Source organism: Enoplosus armatus, chromosome 12 (assembly GCF_043641665.1).
Source record: "Enoplosus armatus isolate fEnoArm2 chromosome 12, fEnoArm2.hap1, whole genome shotgun sequence".
NCBI lineage: Eukaryota > Metazoa > Chordata > Actinopteri > Centrarchiformes > Enoplosidae > Enoplosus > Enoplosus armatus.
In genome coordinates, this window is record NC_092191.1 from 10,336,789 (window position 1) to 10,356,103 (window position 19,315).

At 40.4% G+C, this 19,315-nt stretch overlaps 1 protein-coding gene across 1 annotated transcript in view; it reads right to left on the reverse strand.

The window, feature by feature from the left end:
* The window catches only part of LOC139294580 (protocadherin-15-like), a 134,432-nt gene extending 120,597 nt beyond the window's left edge, over positions 1-13,835 (reverse strand). The window contains exons 1-3 of the mRNA XM_070916497.1: positions 13,745-13,835; positions 2,803-2,817; positions 1,222-1,287 (exon numbers count right to left, since the gene is read on the reverse strand). Of these exons, the coding sequence (XP_070772598.1) occupies positions 1,222-1,287; positions 2,803-2,817; positions 13,745-13,835 (172 nt within the window). The remainder of the gene's footprint in view (positions 1-1,221; positions 1,288-2,802; positions 2,818-13,744) is intronic.
* Between the last annotated feature and the right edge of the window lie 5,480 nt (positions 13,836-19,315).

Sequence of the window (19,315 nt, forward strand, 5' to 3'; positions counted from 1 at the left end):
GTGCCTCAGAGATGACCTTCTTACAGGTCCTGAAGGTCATTAAAGGTAGCACCAGTAATCTTTCGGCACAGCTTGACAAGTTTTTCCAGTTTGTTCCTGTTTTTAGGAAACCATCAAATAATAGAAAAAGAAAGGACAGACTCAATAAAAGAAGATTAAAACATTTCCATCAGTGACATGTCCACATTAAAACTTGGCAACTTCCTTAATAAACGTTGCCTTTTTACATATATCATCTGTATTTCCATCAAAATGACGCTACTCGTCTAGAGTACTTGCCCAAACACTTATATTGCTTCACTGCTGCCACTGGCCTTGAGAAGCAGGGGGACGGGGCCTCCTCTGAAAATCAATAAACATTTCTTTGGTCTTAGCCACATCTATTTGGAGGAAATTTAATTTAGGGAAACGCATTTCTCATTCCCTCAATGAACATATAGCTTCTCCCCAAGCAGCAAGTCAGCACTCCATATCACATATGCACACACATATTCGCACAAGCACACACAGTCATTAACAAAATGCACATGGCAAATGCTCAAAACTCATAGCAGAGAGCCAAGAGAAGAAAAGAGAGGAACGTTGGAGAGAGCGGAGAAGTGGGTGCAGGTGATTGAGAGGCCAGATGAAGATGAAGAAGAGGAGAAATGAAAAGGAGGAGCACAATAGTTTCACCTGACCCACTCAAGTGCTGCGTGTCTGCTCTATGCGTCAGTGATTCCTGCACTACTGCAGCACAGGTATACCACAGTAAAGACAACCTGTGTGGGGAGCAGACTGCTCATTAATGGAGCCCCATGTCACGTCTGTATGCCAAACACCATCTGTATTCACTCACACAGACACACACACACATGCACACTTCCCTGGGAGAGCTGAACAAATACACACAAGAACAACTAGAATTTATTTATCTTTAATTTAAAATACAATCAAAATGACAATTCAATATGTCTTACAAAACATCTCCTATAACCAACCTGCCCCAAGAGCCATCAGCTGAGCGACTGTACTCTATTACACTCCAACACTGAAAAGTCCCTATAGGGGAAGTATTAATATGTATTGCATTACCAAAGCAATGTTCACTGTAGTAAAAAACAATCCTAACAGTGAAAAACACACCACTTGAGTACAGAAGCATTTACCATGCTGACATACGGAATTAAGTGGAGCAAAAGATAAGTGAGGAGCGTAGGTGGCCAGTTGTTTGGTACATACCGTTGGGGCTCTCCTCATCAATGGTCACTATGGTTGCAGGGGGGCCTGGCCGGGACAGCTTACACTCTGCATACGCAAAAAGAAAAAAATCAAATGAACATGAAAGAAGCTCAATTACGGTTTGCCATATTTAAATAATATACTTTGAAATGCCAATAATATATTGTGCTTCATGGCAGCTTATGATAATTACTGCATATTGTGTAGAATAAAATACTAGAATTGCGAGCAGATTTATAATTCAAGCTAAACTGTGTTGACATATAGCGTACTTAAGTACAACTCTAAGGCACTTGGACTTGAGTAATTCCATTCTATGCTACTTTATATACACTTCAGAGAGAGATATTGGACTCTTCACTGTATTTATTTAACAGCTATATTTTTCTCAGATTTTACATTTTACACAAAGCATATCATACGCTTATAAAATACAATGCATTATTAAAGGTTAAACCAGTGTTTCCCAACCTTTCTGGCTTGTGACTACTAAAATAGTGTTTACTTAGGGCCCTTGTCACATTTCAGATGTTCATGAGGTTTTAGCAGTTCCACTAAAGAGACACTTGCCCTTTAAACTTCTCAGATACTTTTATTCAAACAGACTGTTTGAGGCCCAAAAAGGTAAAACAGACAAAAAAGCAAAGAGTACAGAAAGGTCCAAAAAATGAATTAAAATTTGTGCAGCAGTATTTTGTTTTTTGGTCTTTCCTACCCCATTAATCCTCTTCCAACCTCAGATACAATATACAACATCTACTGTATTTATATATAAGTAACTTTATATAGAAAGTAGTTAAAACGAGCTCCACTAGCTTCAGAAGTAAAATGCTACTTACAGTAAGCACTGATGGATCAGTATTAGACATGTAATTTACAATACTGTATTAGTGACAGGGGCCATCAGCAGAGTGAGTACTTTTAGCAAATTTTGCAAGTAATACTTCCATACTTTTACTTAAACAGAATTTTGAATGAAGGACTGATATACAGTATTGTCTGAATACAGCAATGCTAGAACAACACTGCAGAAAAAACACTGACATTGTAAATATTTCACTGGTCTGAGGAAATAAACCTCAAAGAGCTGTTTCAGTGTCTTTCTGTCGTGCCATAAGCTGTCACGTTGACACATCTTTTTATAGCAAGTGGCATCAATGACTGCAACATCAACAGGAATGGACTGTACGATACTGACAACAGACAAACAGGGTGGTCAAAGCATGTGGCAACATCATAAGCAGAGCATTGACGAGAGCAGCTCCACAGATGGAGGTCACAGCAGCTAGATGGTACGAGCACTTGGGACACAGTAATGGCAGCTTGACAGACAGCACCAGATGGGGCAGCAGGAGAGGTGGAGAGGTGGAGAGGAAGAGACAGGAGGAAGGGAGGTGTCTAGTGTTGCGGAATATGCACTGCAAGGTAACGCGCCCTGCAGCTGATGTGGGGAAAGTTCAGGATTAAATGTCTTTCAACAGGGAAGAGAGAGGGGCAGAGAGGGAGAGGGAAACAGTAAAAGAGAATATAGGAATGTAAGAAAATAAAAGGCAAAGAGACAACAGATGTTTGACCTCTTACCCTCATACTGCCAGTCTGAAGGGGTCAGGGGTTAGTTGAGCCAGAGGGAAGCAGAGCAGAAGCATGGAAGAAAAGAAAAGCATGAAACAGTTGGTTGAGGAACAGCTCTGATGTTAGGAAAGGAGAAAAAAGATCATTATAAAAAAGCACAGATATTAGAAAATAGGAGAAAAGAGAGGCAGTTTCAGGGAGGATACACCGTAGAAGACTCCACTAGAGAAATGGTGTATGTTAGTGAACCACCCACAGGTTTTACAAATATCACCAGCAGATTTCTTCTTGCTACCAGTAGCTGCCGGCTGACATTATTCCACAAGAGAGGTAGTGGTGTGCATTACAAATACTAATCAATTTAAAAACTACAACAATTTCTCTCACTAATTAAGTGGTACCACGTTTTTTAAGGAAAAGGAAAAACATCATGAAAGAGCACTGGAACCCATATGAAAGTTATTCAGTGTCTCCTCCTATCTCTCTTTCTTAAATCACTCTGCCTCCATCTTGTAAGATATTGAATCTCTGGTAGCTTGCTGTCAGGTGGTGTCTGCTTACATGACATGTAATCAGAGATGGGCCGAAAAAAAATACACATGGTCAATGACACTGCATCAACGGTCAGCGCTATAGGGTTTCACACCCACCTTCTGTTGCCTGACTTCAGTTGTGCAACTATGCACCTGTTGCCAGGTGCAAAACAGTGGATAGTTTACTTATTAAATATGCATACCCCTGAGCCTTCACTAATGTGGTGGTTTAAAAAGTGCATTTTAATCAGAGATGAAAACCTTAGGATGTGACGTTGCTGCATTTTTAATAATGGCTGTTTGCAAAGTGCAGATACACACAATAATTGGCAATTAAATGGCAATGAAAACCTGAGGCTACAGTCTGGAACATTTCATGCAAATCATTGATTGCACTTTCATCTTCTTCTTTGAGACATGATCTGTGCATTTTTTTTAGAAAGACTTTATGTAGAGCTGAGATTTACATCAATGCAAGGCATCTCATCTTGCCCCATATGTGACTTGCTGTGTGACAATCCTTTCTCAGTACAAGGTAATAAGTTGGGAAACAAACAACCTTTTCTAATCTACAATCCTTTAGGAATAATTATCAACACACACTCATCTTGCACTGCTAATACCTAAGGTGCACTCAGTGTTCATTTTAAGAGTTCTATGAATTTATGGCAATTAGAAATCCTGTATCCATCTGCTGAAGAAATTGCAGGATGAGGGTTTCCTTTAATAGCGACAAAATGAACAGAGCAAGTGGGTCACACCTCGCAATCGGGAGACATAAACAACAAGCAACATCAAAATAAGTATGCAAATCTGCTCTGAGAGAATATACTCTGTGTGAAGTAGAAAGAGCGTGCACATGTGTGTGTGTGTGTGTGGAATAAAAGTTACTTGCACTCATTTCTGAGAAGCTTTTTAAGAGATCACAGACAGTCTGTTTTGTTAGTTTTGCATATGTGCGTTCAGGCACAAATGTGTGTGTGTTCATGTGCGTGAACATGTGCATGCGTGCGAGTGTGTGTGTAGCTTTAAGAGGTAGTTGTGGCAGTAGGAGAGAAAGATGTGAAGAGTCTACTTTGAAGACAAAAGGCAGAACCAAACAGAGATAAAGAATAGTGCCTCCATTTGCAGTGCTAACGGTCCTATATTGCGATCAGAGCACAAACACATGTTGCACTGAGGAAGTAAGGCACACACATACACATGCATGTGAATATAAACACAGGCACACAAACTCGAAGCAACAAAGTCTTAGTCATGTTCCCTGTGAAACTGAAACGATTCCAACCTCTTTCCAAATTTACACCTTTTAACAGCGGGTTATATTTTCAAATGACATTCTACATAAAGCTTTTCTCCCATTAAAAAGCCTTCGAAAACAATAATTTCAATTCCCTGCGGCTCTCTGGGCTCATACAAGAATATGCCAAATAGTCCTACCAAATCTCCTGTGCACCCCCTGCTGCACCACTCAAGATAATAATACAGGATGGAACCTGCCCACCCTAACACACATATACAGTGAAAATACATGATTGGAAAAGTACTTATAGATTAATCCACTTATCTGGAAGACCATGACCAATCCTAAAAAGCTACATCCTTGATTAAGGAGGACAGAATGGTAAGAGAACCAGACATAATTTGGTGCAGCAGAAGGGTGGTCTTTCAAAGTGCAGAGGAGAGCCAAGCTTTTCATATAATACTATGAAAATATGTACACAGCAGCTATGTGATGTTGAGTATAAATCCCAGAAATGCAGGATAATATGGAAAAAAGGCCTAAAGAGCAAAGTCTGTTCAAAAGTCTGTGTAAAATGTTTTGATTGACCCTTTTAAATCAGGCTCTTGTGTATCATTAAATGTACACATCATATTGTGCACATTTGTAAGACAAGCAGAAAGTACCATTGAATGGAAATGAAATACAGATTGAATTGGGTTTATGGGGTTAAGCTTACTGCCTGGCAGGAGACTGGAAACTCGAAACTCACCTCGACTATGAGAAGAACATTGGCTTATCTTCCTTATAACACTAGGTACGTCTCTATGATGTTTGCTGTTGCACTATTTAAGCACCTGTAGGATTTCATGAGGTGAAGCCAATTGGTTGAGGAGATAAAAGTAATGCTCCGATAATTAAGTCCAGTCAAGATAGCACATTGTTTGATGTTCATACTATATATTCTGCAGTGCCAAGGGAACAGGACTTCAAAGCCAGTAATTTGGTTAAACTTATTTTTGTCTCACACTGCAGGAGCATTGCACACTATCTTTGGTTTGGTGGCATGTTGCACCAAGTTGGCTTGGGAGAGGGATTTAAAAAGAGGGGGATCATAACAAATGCAACAAGCAGCATTCAATCACTAATCAGGGCACTAATCCAGACAATCAAAATCTTCTAATTTTGACGTTGGGGTAATTTGCTCTCACCTAAAGAGATCTTCTCACTAATCAACCTAACAATGTTGACTTGAAGCCGTAAAACTTCAATTACAAAATGATTACTGCTCGTCTCACAGAGGAATCAGGTGGAAAAAATGGATGCAAGCGAGCTTCAATCAATTGGTGGAATGCTTGTGATTGAACAAAACAACATTTTTCTTTGCAAAACATTTTACAAAAGGACAAAGAGCTGAATTTATGTAAGTAAAACAATGATATCCTTCTTTAACATTTTCCATTTTTAAAGAGCAACTCTTTAACACTTGGGGACTTTTAAAAATACTCTGAGTGAGTGATAATGACTCAGTGAATCAAAATGTTTAACAGTGTTTGTGCTGTGAAGGTGTTTTGGGAAATGTTTTGGTGTCTATGTTCTCCTATATTGGAGAAAATGAAAGCTTTCACATGCACCACCAATGCATATGATTGTTTTTTTTTCCACTGTAGATAGTTCTTTCATCCTACGTTTCAAATGAGACGGTCTGAGATGCAAACAACCTCCCAAGCAATTCAAGTCTTTACAAGGCAGCTCATCGACCGCTATATTACTGGAGCAACAGGGCTGTGGCAAGATGAATTCTGCTCACTGACATTTAGTTTCAAAAGGCATTTTTACCTGCCACTCGATTCAATAGCCTGTGCTTTCCTGTGGCTTCATCTGCAAAAGCACCTTTTTAGCAACCAATAAATCAAACTGCTGCTTCCTGGGAATGGAGATCTGAAAAAAAGACTTTAAAAGACAACTAACCTAACAAGCAACATGGTTCAGGAGGCTGCACTGCCTCAATCAATCTGGCACACCTTTACAACAAGCCTACAAAAGGATCACAGGCATCTTATTTAGATAACTAAGAAATGCAAACCTTTTCACAAACTGCAGCAAAACACGCTTGCCTTCTTCTAGATGTGGGCAGTCACTCATTAAAAATTGTGAAAGGAGGAGAAGAACAAAAAAAAGCGTGAGGCAGAAAGATTCTTGGGAAAGGGCAGAAGCAACGAAGAGGAAAGTAGGAGCTAATTTCTCATCCTGTAGATGGATGGCAAACTGCCAACTCAACACAAGGTTCCTCTTATCATAAAACGTCTCACGCTGTATGTCCATATGCAATCATAAACTCTTCTGCCCTTTCATATAAATATCAGGCCCTATGTGATGATAAGGACATGTCTGACAGAGCCTATGGAAAGCTCATCCAGCAAGGACAGGAAAGGCTGGAAGAGTTCATGTCTCACCAGTGGTCCACCTGAGGGAGGAATGTCTGCTGACCTCAGGTTTGACCAGCATCTACTCAAAAACCTTCAAGATGGAAGGTTAGAGTTATGACTAATCCCCAGGGTGGCAGGCAGCCCCGGACAGGGATGAGTGGAGACAGAGCAAACAGGGACACTGTTTTAATTTCCCAGTTGGATTGATAGTTTATTTTGCGTGGATCCATGTCCAGTGGGCTTGAGGGGCATTCTGGGACAGGTCCAACAGGGCCTGGCAAAGCACTGTGCGACAGACAAAGGGCAGCTGTCCAGTGACACACATTGCCAGGTAATGGCTGCTCATGGGCCGACAGCAGGCCAAAACAGATGAGCTGTCTGTGTTATAGTAAAGGGGACTGGGGCCAGTTATCCACAGGGGTTGGCTGTCAAAGCTGTGCATTACAGTTCACATCATACAGTAAAGGTTCTTTCTTGTGCCGAATATACTCCACTGCGCATTTCTTTGACATGTCTCAAAGCATTTAAATGTTTATGTGAGTTATTTTTGTACAGTTCATATTATAGGTTAGGTTTTGTGTTAAACAATTGTCCTTTAATACATGTGTGTTCGATCTCTTAACACAGGGAGGAGAAAATGCGTTCCAAGAGACACTCTCAACAAAAACCCAACATTATACACCTCACAAAGGTAGTACTGATTGCATGTTATAGTATTTCATTGCATTATAATGTGAAGGTGTTTCTTTGTCTCACTTTTATTACAGGTTTCCCTTTAATAGTAAAATGCCATGAAAGGTATGGCTTTTATGAAACAGTTAGAAAATATAGAAGTTTTAAAGCTGCACACAGAATGCAATTGCAAGGTTTTATTTTTTATTACAAAAATAATTTCTACAAGAGAAAAGGCACTCTTGGCTGTCTGCACATATGCAAAGCAGTTGCCATGTAACATACACAAACACTGTTGTCAGTAGCCACAGGTAGGCCATAGCTATCACAGCCTGAAAGAGTCCCTGAGAAAGTTAACACATTCAAAGTACAACAATTAAAGGTAATTCTGTTTCTGGCACTTTTAGCTGGCCATGAAAGCGGATCTACATTGCTCATCAGCCAGGATCCTCTACCACAATAAAGTGCCACTTTGTGTGTTTTACAATTTGCAAGTGACTTATTTATTAAAAACATTATGAATACCAGCTCAAATCTCAGTTTTGAGTGGTAGGTTTAGCTACAATGTTAAGTAAACAGGCTACATGAGGTTGACTGTTGCTGTGACAACCATCTTCTTAACAGGAGAAATAACTTGATTGCAGTTCAGCAGCAATCAATTTCCATTCTTTTCTATGGACAGACTTTCACCAAACGTGGTTGGGGTGAGCCTTTAGGGAGAAAGCATAAATGCTCAAAATGTTGTAATTGCTGTCTTGCCTCAAAATGTGCTGCTTTTTTGTTAATTAATTATCCTAAACTCCTGAGTGTAATAATACCACCTAAATATAATCAAGCATCAACACCTGTTATATCTATCCATCACCGTTATTCTATCTAGCTCTACTTCATGCTCAGTGCTCAAGTAAGACCACATGTTGGTGATTGTGAATGCTGACTGGCTGAATACCCAGGATATTTATATTTATAATCATCAAGGAGACATATCCTACACATGTAAAAGACAAATCAAATTTAGCTGAAAAAAATAATTTGAAATACAATAACTACACATGAGCAAAGGTTTGGACCTCGACTTTACTCCTTACACACTGGAACAGCAATATGCATTTCCAAATGTCAAAGCAACGAAAGCCAAGTATCTGTATCTAATAATCATTTGTTTTCTTTATAGTGAAGGGATTGTTGCAGCTTAGATCTCATGCTACTGCACTTCCCCAAGACAATAGCTCTTATGCAATTACAAACCAATACGGGTCATAGCAGCTAACAATCCCAAGAATTAAAAACCAAACTCAATGTGAAACAATACTTGGAAATGTGGAGTCAGTTCTGTTTTGTGAACAACCAAAAAGCACACACCCCTGCATGTAGACATTCAGCCATTCACCATTCCCTTACTTGAGAGGAAAAAACATCTAAATCGATGTGGAGACAGACAGTGCTATGTGCTTCTTCTTGGAGCGCGTCTATGTTTGGCACAAGGAATGCAATCACTATCTCTGCCTCCATCTCCATCTCTCTCTCTCTCTGCAAATCTCTCATCATTAGAAGTGTGGGTCTCTCTGTGGGGATGATTGTGTGTTTGTACTTATTTTTAAGGGTCACAAGTGGAGTAGAATATGTTGGTGCGAGATGGAAAGCAAATCGGAGACGGGCAGTGGAAAGTGTGTGTGTGTGTGTGTGTGTGTGTGTGTGTGTGTGTGTGTGTGTGTGTGTGTGTGTGTGTATGTTGGGGGGTGGGGTGGGTTGGACGTGATTGTAACAGTGGTGAAGAATGTCAAAGAGATAGAGGTGGGAATGAATTCCTGCAGCATCATGTAAATCATTAGTGGCTGATAATGGAGGAGAGAAGGGGATTATTTTACTGATGTGTAATCCCTTGCAGAAGCTCCCGCTTTTACTCCACTTCAGACTTCCACGTCATTGCTGCCTATCTTTGTCTCTATGTGAGGTTAACCACACAGGCAGGGGGCCAAAGGTTGTAATCACACTCCCAGTGAACAGCTCAGCACGCACATGCTCACGTACTGAGCTCCAGTATGGGCCTGTTTGTACAGACCCCAGGCAGCACGGACACCCAGTCTTACCAACAGTGGCCCCCTCCCTTCTTGTGCTGCCCAGAGCCTGATTACAGCCTACTGGCAGGCAGATTAAAACCTCTTCCCCCTGTCACTCCGCTGCTCCCCCCTCCACAGGCCTCTGCTGCAGCCAGACAACAGTCTGCACATCTGGCCTCTAATCAGACAATCTCAAAAATAGACAAACAATTGTGGGTCAGAATGGATGTGCAGATGGGAAGAGAGGGAAAGAGAGAGAGAGAGAGACAGGCAGAGAGATGGAAATAGTGTGAGAGAGGTAGGCTGATGTCACATGGCAGAAGTGTCCACAGGCATATCAACTAATCCTCACCTCACCACACACAGACACAACTGAGCATGTTTGTGCGTGGGTATGCGCACATGCATTTGTCCGACATGTCGCATTAGCAACGCAGGGATTTAGACGTATGGACAGTGTGCATCTGTCCGCTCCGCTTTGGATTGACGTTTCATTACCATTTGTTAAACTGCAAGTCTCGGTGGACGTACACGAGGTACAGTGCAAGGTTTCCGTGCACATGTGCAGTCAAAAACAAATCGTGCGGTACAGTGGAGTCGCAGTCAGATGATCTGAGGTAAGTAGGAGAACATGAAAGGATGGCACATGGAAGAGAGGATTATTACATATGAATGAAAGCAAAGCAGCAAAGGTGTCAAGGAAAGGAATTAAGAGACAGAACACTGAGGGGATGTGGGAGGACAAGTGGAGGAGAGAAACAGAAAGAGTCCTTGAATTTTCTTAATGACTGCCCCCTATTAGCTGAGACTAGTCGGTCTTTATTGTTTTGACAGATGCAGAGATTCTTAGCTTAATAGTTGTTTTTATGTGTTCATGGTAAATAAACTATTAGTCAGTCATTACTGGAAACAGACACACATAAATACCCTTTTAATAAACAATACAATTTTAAGAGATCCCTGCTTTAATGCATTCATCTGAGGACTCAATAAAAAAATCCTAATGTTTGTCAGGCTCAGACTTATTTTCTCACACTGTGATGTCCACTGGAAATGGCTCTATGCGTCACTCTACAGCACATCTAACAAAAAATCTGGTCGCTATTTTCATTTGATAGACAGACAATAAACAAGTTGACAGAGCCAAAAGCCAAGGGCGCCTTGAGGTGGGCAGAGCAGGGAGATTTATGAGCGAGAAGATGAGGGATGTGGAGATGAGGAGGTGAAAATCCCTACTCAAACCAAGTTCATCCCTGGGTGACTCTGAACAGCAAAGGGAGGCAACAACAGCCACATTCGCCCTCACCCATCAAACCACAACAACTGTGATACACTCTGTCTCACCCTCTGCTCCCTCATTACAACTATGACACTGTGGGTCATTTGCTGGCAGACTCTGATCCAATCAGAGCTCATTCGCACTAATTCCTAGCTGCCCCCCCTTTGTAATTATTTCTGTCTGCAGCCAGTCAAATTACAGGCTGCAGCCACGTCCAACACCAGCAGAATACCCCCCCCCCCTCTATGACATGGTCACAGGACAATGTCAGGACGTTTTTGATCATATCAGCACAGAAACCATATGATGGTATAGATCAATGATATTCCTTGGAGCCGACAGTAAATGTGAAAAGCATTGTGCCGTCTCAACAGGGTTGCTTTTGAAGCCATATCCCTCCAACATTTGCATCATTTAGGCATGCATATTCAGCTAAAAGGAAACAAGAAAGCTTTTAAACAGCAGTTGTTGTAATATGAATGAGTAAAGATATGAATCAGAAAAAAATTGATTAAGTTGTGAATATATTAATTTCTTTTGTTGTTGTTTTTTATTTTTATTTTTCATATTTAGGCACCCACAGCACTTGGTTAAGGTTAGGGGAATATTGTGGTGTTGGTTTAATACCAAAACAGTCAACACTGACTTGAATCAGGAGACACGACATGTTTACTGTTAACCAAAGGGCGTTCGTGGTCTCGGGAGTCACAATCCTGCACTTAGAACCACACTGCGCTCCTCCCTATGACCAACGTACGGCACATAAATGCAGCAGTTCCTATACTAGAAAAAACGTTGCCAGGGAACATAATACTAGTAATACAGGCAGCAATTACAACGCCATTGGCAAAGCAAATTAGTTGTATATATAAACATAATTTCTAGGAGACAGGGTTGAATTTAAATACTGAGGAAGAAGAAAGGAGGCAATTTGCTCCTTTACCTGCACAACAGACACTGTAAATGTAAGTAAGGTCTGCTGCGAGTAGTCACAAATATATAGCCTAACAATTTAAAGATGTTCTCATTCAACTGATTTAATATTAAAAACGTAAACAGAAAAGACAAATGAAGAAACATTGTCATTTCTATATTAAAATCCTTTCACGAGGCACACTCCACTTGAATTTTCCCTGGCAACAACTAAACTCTCTGCCCTACACTGTGATGTCTGAACTTTAGGAGGAGAGAGCAGGAAAACGCTGTTCCTTGAAGCAAGGATTAATTTTATCTCAAGTCAGTGAGGTAATCACAAGTCAATGAACCAAATAAACAAGGATCATTTGTCCTGTATGTCGAGCAATGCCATATGAAGATTTGATAAATAGGCTCTTTAAATGAAAAATACCTTTGTGTACGCCATCACAAGTTGTGAAATAAATTACCCACAAACCAATATTCCATAGGGCTGTTCTTGAGTTCCACAGCTGTTATGTTTTGGGTCAATGGTTTCCTCACTCTACACAACAACATTTGTCTATTAATGCGGTCAGAGCCTCAGAGTGAGGCTCCATCCAAAAGGAAACCACAAGGCACTCGTTCACCTTCAAAGGCTCAGTCAGTCATAAAGCAAGTCATTTCTCTACTAAAGTGATATCACACAAACCCATGAAGCAAACATCTCAAAATAAAATACAAATACAAATGACAGTAAACAGAGATTATACACTTGTATAATGCTTGTACATTAGTGAGCTTGTCAAGGAAGGCTGGGACGCAGGAAAGGGATGAAAAGAAAGAAGGAAACGGGGCTAGGATCTTAAAATTGACCTGAATTATGCGCAACAGTGCCGCCCAAGGGGTGGGGGAGGATTGAAGCATGGCTCTGTGCATGTGCAGCTTCCTCTCAGCACTATCTTTAAAGACCTGCCAATCTTACACAGCTGAAATTCACTTTTAACTGGCATCTGCTACAAAGTCAGTGAGTTGAGACGATAAATGCTAAGATTCCCTCTGTAATGTGGGAACTTAAACATGAAACTACAAGGAGAATCCTCTTAGCACGATCAGTGAACTGTGTGGGAAGGAAGCTGGATTGACGCCCTCACTTTAAATAATGTTTTTTGAAAAACGTGTAAATTTGAAAAGGAGGATAGTTAGAATAATGTGAAAGCAAAATGTTATCTGCACTAAAACATTATGCACAATGTTAAGAGCTCACCTGAGGGCAACGTCTCTACGGTCCCCCTCTACTTCAATGAACTCAAAGTTTTCTTGAACTCTCATGAAAGTCCCACAACTATGTACAGACTTAATGCTGACTTTAGACTTAAGATGTAACATTTAATACTCAATTATTGACAAAATCATTTCTTTTACCGAAGACACATATTTGGACTGTGATGAAAAACAATCATGCTCACTATACATGAACACAACATTACATTATTTGCAATAACAGAGTGATACAGCTAAGTGAGTGTCAGGAGTATATAAACAGCAGTATCCTGACGAGATGGAAACTCTCTTTACAGACCTACAATATGAAACATGGCGTGTGAATAAATACAAAATGTATAATGTTTGGAAAATAAAGACCTTCATGCAAGATTTTTTTTTTTCCAATATTTCAAAATGAGTTTTACTTCCAGTCCATTTAGCACAAAGGCTTTTCCGCCATGCTGGTCCTCTGACAGTGAAAAAAAAAAAAAAACATCGCCTTTTCCACATTTCAACTTTCCTCTTGGCAGTGCAGCTACAGTTAACTGCAGAAGGGGAGGCCTGAGGGGGTTAGCCTCAGTGCTGGCGGCTCATACCTTCTGTGTCCTGGCCCCAGCTGTGGGTTAGCAAAGAGAGGATTGCCATTCCTGTCCCCAGCCATCTGACGAGCCACCACCCCCGTCGCATCTTCTGTCAAGCCTTATTGCCTGCCCACCTGGACAAAAGAAAAACGGGAGAGAGGATTTTTCATTCATGTCTGCAGCGAGCCCTTCAGCCCTCACGCATGCACAGCTGTGATCAACACACACGCACAGATACACGTCTACCTACCTACAACATCATCATTAGGTCAGTATTTTTGAAGAACACATTAATCTCGCAATCCAACTTTGTTTAACAGTAAACAACATAATCCACTGGATTATCGGACTCAATCTGAATGTATGCAGTTACTTCTGGATTACCCCAAAATCGACTGAATTTTCCAAAATGCAGCAATACTTTCATTGACCATACATGCAGATTTAAAGAGAATTTCGGCAGGGCAGTATAACAAACATGTATGCTTACCACGGTGTAAATGTGCTTGATATAATTCAGGTGAAACCTTTCCTGACTTTTCTTTGGAGGATTCAGTGCAAGCAGCACTCATTCCCTTCCCTAACAGACAATGCATGAGTGTTGCATTGACTTGTATTGAATGCATGACCAGTCTTAAGTGGTGCACTCTTTCCCAATCAATCTGTCTTGTTACCTACTACAGACATGCATCCACACAACAGGTTAGTGTTGTGACTCCAGATAGCTGGCTACAGTAACTATTAAATCAGTTAACACATGCATCTATTGGCAAGCTTGACTGTGTCATGCATAAGGACTGAAACGAGAGCAGTGCACTTCATTTTGGTGGAAATATGACTAAATAAAAACATGCTTTAATGTACTCAGAATAATGGATTGTGCTGCAAGTAATGCAGAAGACACTTTTTTCCAGGCTTAACTATTTATGACTAATGGCATCAATTTCAACTGCAATCAAATCCAGCTGAATCGAATCCATTACCGTTGAAATAGCAAACTGCAAACTTTTTAAACCACATATCTAAGTCTACAGGGGCCGAACATTTTATACACACAAGAAGAAATGATTTTAGGTGAAATTTAATGGCACAAACCGATGAACAAAACATCCTTGTATCACCAAAGAATCAGTCAAAGCTGAGCTGCAGCACAGACGTAGTATCAGCTCAATACATTATGATGGTGTCTGAACCAAACTGACGGACAGGATTTACAGTAAATACGCTGTGCGCTGTTCAGGCTGTGGTGGAAATCACAAGCAAAGCAAAGCAACAGATTGCATGTCCAGCCTCGTCATGCGTAGCACACACACACACACATCAACGGCACACAGGCTCCACTCTGAGGTAGAGGAAGGCAAGGTGTCAGTACACAGAATACAAGGATTTTTCTTCTGAGCTATTTGATGTCACACCTTCCTCACAAGGCTTATTCTCAGAGCAGGCAATAAGCTGTGAAATCAGCTTTCATAGCATATGCTAAAGGGACGGGAGGGGACTCACAAGCATCATCACTATCATATCAAAGCATGTCTGACAAAATCAAAATCTTGTAACTCATACTATCAGCACTTCTTCATTTGCAAGAGTGATTGCCCTCTCTTTTTCCACTCAGTTTCTTTTTCATACACATTGTATAGCATGTATTTACTGGCTTTTATACAAATCTGTGTAGACATACACCCAAACAAATTTTACACCAATGAACCAACACACACCCAAACAAAAAGACATCTTGCATGAACTCTCTGTGGACAGCAGGAGACAGCTGTGTTCTCGTCTCTTACAGTGCAACAACAAGAATGATTTCACACTGGTTTCCTATTCTCTCAGTGCCTTCTCATCTCTCCGGCTCCCAGTGGTGTTCCCTTTTGAAGCAGATTTGATTTCCCACATTCGTACATCTATCTTTCTTAAGAGGGCTGAGTAAGATTGCTTTGATCCCTTTCACATGAGAAAACCCAGACCTGCACAACCAGCCACCCTGAAAAGGGGAAGTTTCAATTTCTTTCAGTAGCTTCCTCCAAATCTTCTCCTGGTTGACATGGGAACGCCGTATCTCATTTGCATAGGCTAACAACAGTGTTCCTTCAAACTTAATGAACAGGGAAACTGAAGAGATTGCTGACCGAGTGCTGACAGAAAAATGGCTGCAATACTCCAATGCAGTCCTCTCATAGTGGCCCATGAGTCGCATCATGAGCAGATATCTGTATTTTCAGGAACAATAACTACCTTAATGCATATCATGTTACCGCAATCCACAACTCCACAACTCCCTTCAAGTAGTTTTGCCGAATAAACATGCTTGCCTATATGTTTATACAATATCTCTGCCATCACATCTCTTTGTTGAAGGGAGAAAAGGGACTTATGTTGCAGGGGGTGGTCAAGGAAAAACAGGCTGTGAATGAAACAATCTCAGTTATGGATTACACAGAGAGTGAAGATGCAGTTCTTTATCCCCTAAGTGCAGGGGCTTTGCACTCCCTAGAAGAAAAAAACAAAACAAGCTCGTCTCTCTCTCCTTCTTCCTCTGTCTGTGTACCTTCGATCAGCTCTCATCCGGCATCGAGTTCTTTTTCCAACTCTTCCTGTTCATGTGCTTTGGTGTTGACAGACTGTTAGAGATGCCTCAATAACAGAAATCACAACTTTTTGTTAACTCTTCAAGGCCAAACCTGTCAGGAAACATCATTCATTAATAATATCATTAATAATTCACTGCTCCGAGCAAGTAGAAATGAGTAAATATAACGACTCAGTCACAACTTTTCAATTTCAGATTTCACAGTCACATCAATGTACCACCAATGAGTGCATTTGTTTTCTCGGCCGATTTGTTAAAAGTTGAAAAAACATTACATTTTGTTATAAGTTAGTGAAAACTCTAGTCTTCCAATTCAGAGTAATAAAAAGAAGAGTTGTTAGTTCCGGTGTGGTTGAGGTGCTCCACCATGTGTGTCATCGCACCAGAGGATGCCATCTGAACAGCAGCACACCGTGACTAGCAGGATTTTATCCCCATTCCCATATCCCTGCTAACCGCAGTGCTATTAGTTTCTGAGGGGGAAAGACTGGCTTTGACTCACCATGATAAATTATGTTTATTCCTTTAAAACTTTTCTGTTTCTTTTGGCTGGTTTCTAATTTTACAAAGTTAATTTAAAGTTATTAAATACCCTTTGGATCCTTTGAATCCATATTGACAAAATAATTAAGTTAAACACAGTTTGAGCTGAAAAATAAAACAATAACTTGCATGCAGGCTAGAGACATTTTCTAAGGTAAACACTAATCAACTAAAAAGACTACCTGCACAGATTGGACCTCTTCATTATCAGCAGCAAATGTCTTTCATTTGTTTACTGCATGAAACTATGTAGTGCTGCTTCATCTCCATGAATTCTAAATACATCTATTCAGTTCTTCAAAATAGCTGAAATTGCCAGACAGAGAATGTGGATCTGAGATGCTGACCACTCGAGCAGTGAAATAATGATACCTTATTGTTTTTTTTTTCCTGCTGTTAAGTGGAGGTGTGAATGCTGCTTCCTCTTTGATAGCTGACAGTGGAGGATTGTTTTGAGTGGGTCGGTCGAACACCAGTGTCTGTTAAATATGTAACAGCACCGTCAACCACTGTAGCAGAACAAAATGGACTAGAAGCAGAATAACCAAGATTCACCGACATAATCTGACTGATGCACCACTCCAACAATCTCTTATCTTCACTGTTTCATATTTTACGTCAGTCTAACCATTTACAAGGATATTTACAGATAGATATACATCGCAATATAGTCAATGTTTTAAAAATCACATGAAATGTTGCTTTAGACATCAGAAATTTGTAGAATGACATCATGATAAGATCATAACACATAAACTATGACAAGCTTCGAGCTTGGCAAAGGCAGGACTGATGCAGTAGATGGCAATGTTAGTTGCTAAACATACTATGACATCTCTTTTACTTTCAACAACATATTACCTCCTACAATAAACCTAAAGATAAGAATGTAGGTTTCACACTGTTATGTTGTAGTTATACATGTAATTATCACCATGAGAATACAGGGAAATAGTTGCCAAATCATAACAGACCACAGCCAGGTTGTGGAGTGTTTTCGTGCAGTTTACTAAAGTGGAATTATAGCATTTCTGGCCACTGAAGTTTCACTACCATTAGTCATTTAGTCACATATTTATAAAACACATGAACAAAAAAATCATACTTTATTCCCTATACTTTTCCAAAAATGTCTTCATGAGGGTGTCTGTTATAACATTACAACCATATTTTTAAAACAAATGGTTCTTTTCAATTAATCTGCTGATTATTTTCCTGATTAATCAATTAATCATTTGATCTACTAAATGCAAGACTATTGTTTCCCAGAGTCCAATGTGATGCCTTCAAAACTCTTCAACCAGCAGTCCAAAAACCAAAAGCACACAAAAGCAGCAAATCCTCACATTGGAGAAGCCGGAACCTGACAATTTGGGGGATTTTTATTTAAAATCATAGATCAAAATAGATTATCTTTCTGTTGAACTAATCAATTACTCAACTAATTGTTTCAGCTCTACAGAATAAAAAACTTCATATAGTCACAAACACACAAAATTGAGTGAGTGACCGTGCGTGCTGAAGTTAAGATATTATAGAACAGAGCCACACAGTCATTACAGTAAATGACCAAAAAGTCTCAAAAGGATGCGTCACAGGTATGTTATGTCTTTTCTGGGACTGTAAATTGAGCTGAACTTGGCAACAGCCTCAAAATCAAGCACGTGATATACCTGCCACAGTAACGTAACACTTAACTGCTGCTGCAACTCTAGTGTGTAACTCAAAACTAGGGAACGTAAATGAAGCTGATACTTCTTTAAGCCAGGTCACACACGTGCATGCATGTGCACAAAATCCACAAAAAGCAAACAAAAAGATTAATAAACAAAGCAAATATTCAGTCAGTTTGTTGAAGTGTGCTAGACCAGTGCAGAGCTATTCACCTACTGTGAGATGTAATCAGCGGTAGCAAGGGAGCCCTGGTGCTCTAATGACAGGAGTGATTAGCCTCGGCTAACCAACTGGCCGGCACATGGCTCACACCCAGCGAGAGATAGCATTCAAATACCATCCGGCCAAACACTTTCAGGCAAGCAGCTGCTGCTGAAGCCTCATCGCTCTCCTCCTCTGTGTTTATCTACACAACCCACCTACACCAGTTCATAGATGCAGAGACAATTCATTAAATGATTACTGTAAAGTACTTGATCACTGAGACAAGGAGACTTTTGAGAGGAAACTCTGAACTGCTGGACCAGACACTCCCTTCACACTCCCCCACAATTTCAGCTGCACCAGGCAACCTTAGTTTACTACTAATTGTTTAACTGGACTCGACATCAGACTACTCCAGCTGGTCAGTGATGTTTGAACCGAGGGATCCAGTTCCCTTTGAATGGAGCTCTCACTTGCCTGCCGTTTAGGAAGCAGCTTTTTAATTTGCTCCTAAAGTCACAGTGAGATGAAAAATGGCTTTTATACCTCATTAGGTTTTCCATTTTCCATGCCAT